General features: G+C 33.2%; 1 protein-coding gene across 1 annotated transcript; it reads left to right on the top strand.

The window, feature by feature from the left end:
• Positions 1 to 573: 573 nt before the first annotated feature.
• On the top strand, positions 574 to 3576 carry LOC149546879 (alpha-humulene synthase-like). The gene is made up of 9 exons (XM_089794682.1): positions 574 to 751; positions 819 to 1006; positions 1113 to 1228; positions 1338 to 1552; positions 1647 to 1738; positions 1840 to 1929; positions 2220 to 2577; positions 2718 to 2969; positions 3061 to 3576. The coding sequence occupies exons 1-9, from the start codon at positions 641 to 643 to the stop codon at positions 3355 to 3357; spliced, it is 1719 nt and encodes a 572-aa protein (XP_089650808.1). The 5' UTR covers positions 574 to 640; the 3' UTR covers positions 3358 to 3576.
• The last annotated feature ends 338 nt before the right edge of the window (positions 3577 to 3914 follow it).

Below are 3914 nucleotides of genomic sequence, written 5' to 3' on the forward strand. Positions count from 1 at the left end.
CTATTCTTATTTGCAACCTTTTAAAAAACATATCAAACTTTATTTAGTAGCTAAGTGAACTTAGCAAATTTGATTACATTTATTTCATTATTTTTGTAAAAGGTACCATCCCATGTCTTAAAAAAAGTGTACTAAACATATTTGATGTTGAACAACTCTCCATAAAATAAATTGTCTGATATTACAATTACAACAAGTACTATGTGGTAGCTTAGTACTTGTACCTAATTAAGATTTCCGAATTAGAGCTAGTCAAGTAAGATTGATAGTACGATGGATGTTCTTGATAACAAGAAATTTTCTTCCAATTATCAAATATTAAATTCAAATAACATCACTGACTTTTACGACTCGGTTTGAGAGGTAAATTAGGTGTACAAACAATTTTAAACTTTATTTTAAATGATTCCAATCTTCGTCACTATATGGCAGCATAATTCAATATGTGACACATTGGTAGGTTAAAAGTAATATTCTTCTTGTCACTATATGCAAACCCATCAGATTCCACTCATCGTATTTGCAGTATAAATGTCCATGGACTTATAGAGTTGAGCACAAGCATTCCACTTGTAAATCTGCTGCCACTCATCGTATTTGCAGATTCAACTAATTCGCGGGACTCCGCATTTCTTCTGCGATGTCTAATTTGAAGGGAGAGCAGAGTTTGGTGGAAACAGTTCCAGAAAAAACATTAAATCTGTGGGATGATGAGTTTGTGCAATCTGTGGAAACACCATACTATCTACGGGTATGATTTCTATTTCTTCTCCATGCATAATACTCATACTGATTGATACTCTTTGTGTATGTTTCAGGCATCTGAATACCGTGAGCGTGTTGACACACTGGTCAAACAAGTCAAAATCTTGTTAGAGGACATGAATAGTGGAGGTGGAGATGGCGATCTAATCCATCGCCTTCAAATTGTTGATGCATTGCAATGCCTCGGAATAGATCGATATTTTCTGGCTGAAATAAAAGCTGCTCTTGATTTCGTTTACGGGTCTGTTAAAATCATATTCCCTCTTACAAGCATTAACATTTGAAATGTTAAAATTAGAAAGGTTTTATAAAATCCTCTCTTCAAATTATGCATTGAATGGATGCAGCTGTTGGGATGCAAGTGTGGGGATAGGATTAGACTGCGTAAGCGCTACAAAGGATTTGAATGCCACGGCTTTGGGACTCAGAGTGCTTCGACTCTGTCGTTATGATGTGTCTGCAGGTACCTGAATAATTCGTAACTAATAACTTATGTGCGCATCTTACTTTTGCCCTTGCCAATTTCAAATCACTATAATTACTTATTTGTTAAAATGTTGTGGATTGGAAAGATGTGTTGAACAACTTCAAGGACAATAAAGGGCAGTTCATTTTGCGTGGAGATGAGCAACACATGATTACAAGTATGATCAACCTCTTAAGAGCTTCAAGTATGTCATTTCTTGGAGAGGCGGTTATGGAAGACGCTAATGTCTTCAGCTTTGCTTACATTAGACAATTATTAGAGAAATCTCAAAATATACAGCACAACAGTTTTCTAAGAGAGGTAATGAGTCTTTCGATTGTTTGTGAAGCCACCAAGCTAGAGTTTACACAAACTTTATACTGATTACAATTTCGTCTCCTCTTGAATTTTATAGGCTGAGTACGCCCTCCATTATGAATGGCCTTCTACTTTCTCTCGATGGGAGGCACGAAGTTATATCGAAATATATGAATTGGATGTTTCAAGGTAAGAGCCGCTGCACGATGTTGTCATAGAAATTACTTTTTCGGGGTTACAAATATCATTCTTTGTTAAAATTTGATTTTATATTATTTTCAATCTTTCAGGTTGAAGGAAAAAATCGTTTTAGAGTTGGCCAAACTTGATTTCAATATATTGCAAGATATATACAAGATGGAAACGAAGAAACTTTCGAGGTAATTATTAGCGTGGGAGAAATTGAACAAATACTAGGCTTATTTTTCGTATGGTTTAACATAAATCATATCTCTTAGTTTTTTAGGTCATAAGAATCTACATCTTAGTTTGTACCATACTTTATCATGCCACTTGTTAAGTAAATTAGTGGTCTTCGGATTAGACTTTCCAACCATAGAAGATGCTTTTAATAATCTTTCTTTTTTCAAATTGGGATGATATCACTTGTTATCGTTTTGATTTTGACTCCAATTCAAGTACAAATCAATTTGATTATTTTTCATTGTAGTTGGTGGCGAAATTCTGGGGTCTCAAAATTGATTGCAGTTAGGGAGCGCTCAATTGAATATTATCTATTGGCAGTTAGTGCCGTTGACAATGCAAAATTTGGTCACAGCAGGATAGCTTTGGCCAAAGCGGCAACACTTGTCTCTCTGTTAGATGATCTTTATGATGATTACTTGACACTTGAGCAAGCTGAACTTGTTACCCAGGCTATTGTTCAAGGTTGGAACAATTCCATCATAGAAAATATCCCAGATAAGTACAAGAAAACTATCAAATTTATTTTCAAAACATTACATGAATTGACAAGTGAGGCAACTCAAATCCAAGGACGTGACATGACCAAGTTCATTACAAAAGCTGTATGCATACTTGCCCTAAATAATTTTTAGTTGAAACTATAATCTTATATTAATTCATTTGTTATGTAGAAATGCGATAGTAATACAGGAAAGAATCAATTTTTTAAAGTTTTGTACTAAATATGAATATTGTGTTTCAGTGGGCTGAATATGCTGAAGCTAGTTTAAAGGACGCCCAATGGAAAGAAGGTCAATATGTTCCAAATTATAATGAGTACATAAAGGTTGCCTCAATAACCATAGCAACTGGACTATTATCATTCCACCCGATCCTCCTAGCAATTCCTAATTTGGAAGATGAAGCTATTGAGAAAATATTTCTCAATAAATCAAGATTGTATGAGCTTTTATGGTTAACGACACGATTAGTTGATGATGTTCATGACTTTGAGGTTTGTTTGCTTCCATTTTACTTTGATGATTGAATACATATAATTTTTAAATCATAATGACAATATCAACATTTTTATTGTACTAATGAAGGATGACAAGCTCCATGGACAAACAGCGTCAGCAATTTCTTCATATATGAAGGATCATCCTGAATGTCTAGAAGAAGAGGCATTAGCTCATATCAATAGTCTTTTTCACCATTTTCTTATAGAATTAACAGGAGAATATTTAAATCCCAATAAAGTGTTACTCAAATGGGATGATATTTACTTCAATTATGGGAGAGGAATTCAAAGCTTTTTTGTATTTGGAGATGGCTTTTCATATCATGATATGGGAGTCAAGGAACGAGTTTTCAAAGTCATTTTTGATCCAGTTAAAGTTTGAAAAAGATTGGTGTGACCATCATTTGGATGCCAAGGTATAAATTTATTGTAGAGTTGTGCAAGGGGTTGATCTTAATCAATTAAGATTTTGTGTTCTCATTCTCAAGGCCCAAGTTGAATTCCCCCTTAGTACATCTTACCCAAAATTATAAATTCTTGGTCTTCCATGGTTGCCTTCTAATGTCAAGGTGGTGTCTAAATAAAAGTGTGTTTCATTAAAGAGTTGACTCTCAGAGTTATCTAATGTCTTTTTATCATATTTTATTTTCAATTGGGAAAGAAAATCTATATTTTTAATCCATTTTTAAAATATTTTGTTGGCACACCACTTTATCAGTTATTTAAATTAAAAGTAGCATTGATTACCACTTTTAACCAAATTTTGAAATCCTTATGAAAGTATTTTATAATTGACATTATATTTCAAGTATCAAATCTATCTAATGTTGAAGAAGTTCACATAAATGTAATTTAAAATATATCACTAGGTTATTAATAGTCATACAACTTACACCTTTTGGAATGCATAATAGACATGTACTTCATTTTTTATATGAC

The sequence above is a fragment of the Cupressus sempervirens genome, chromosome 7 (assembly GCF_028749045.1).
Source record: "Cupressus sempervirens isolate cs-2001-9-10 chromosome 7, ASM2874904v1, whole genome shotgun sequence".
Classification (NCBI taxonomy): Eukaryota; Viridiplantae; Streptophyta; class Pinopsida; order Cupressales; family Cupressaceae; genus Cupressus; species Cupressus sempervirens.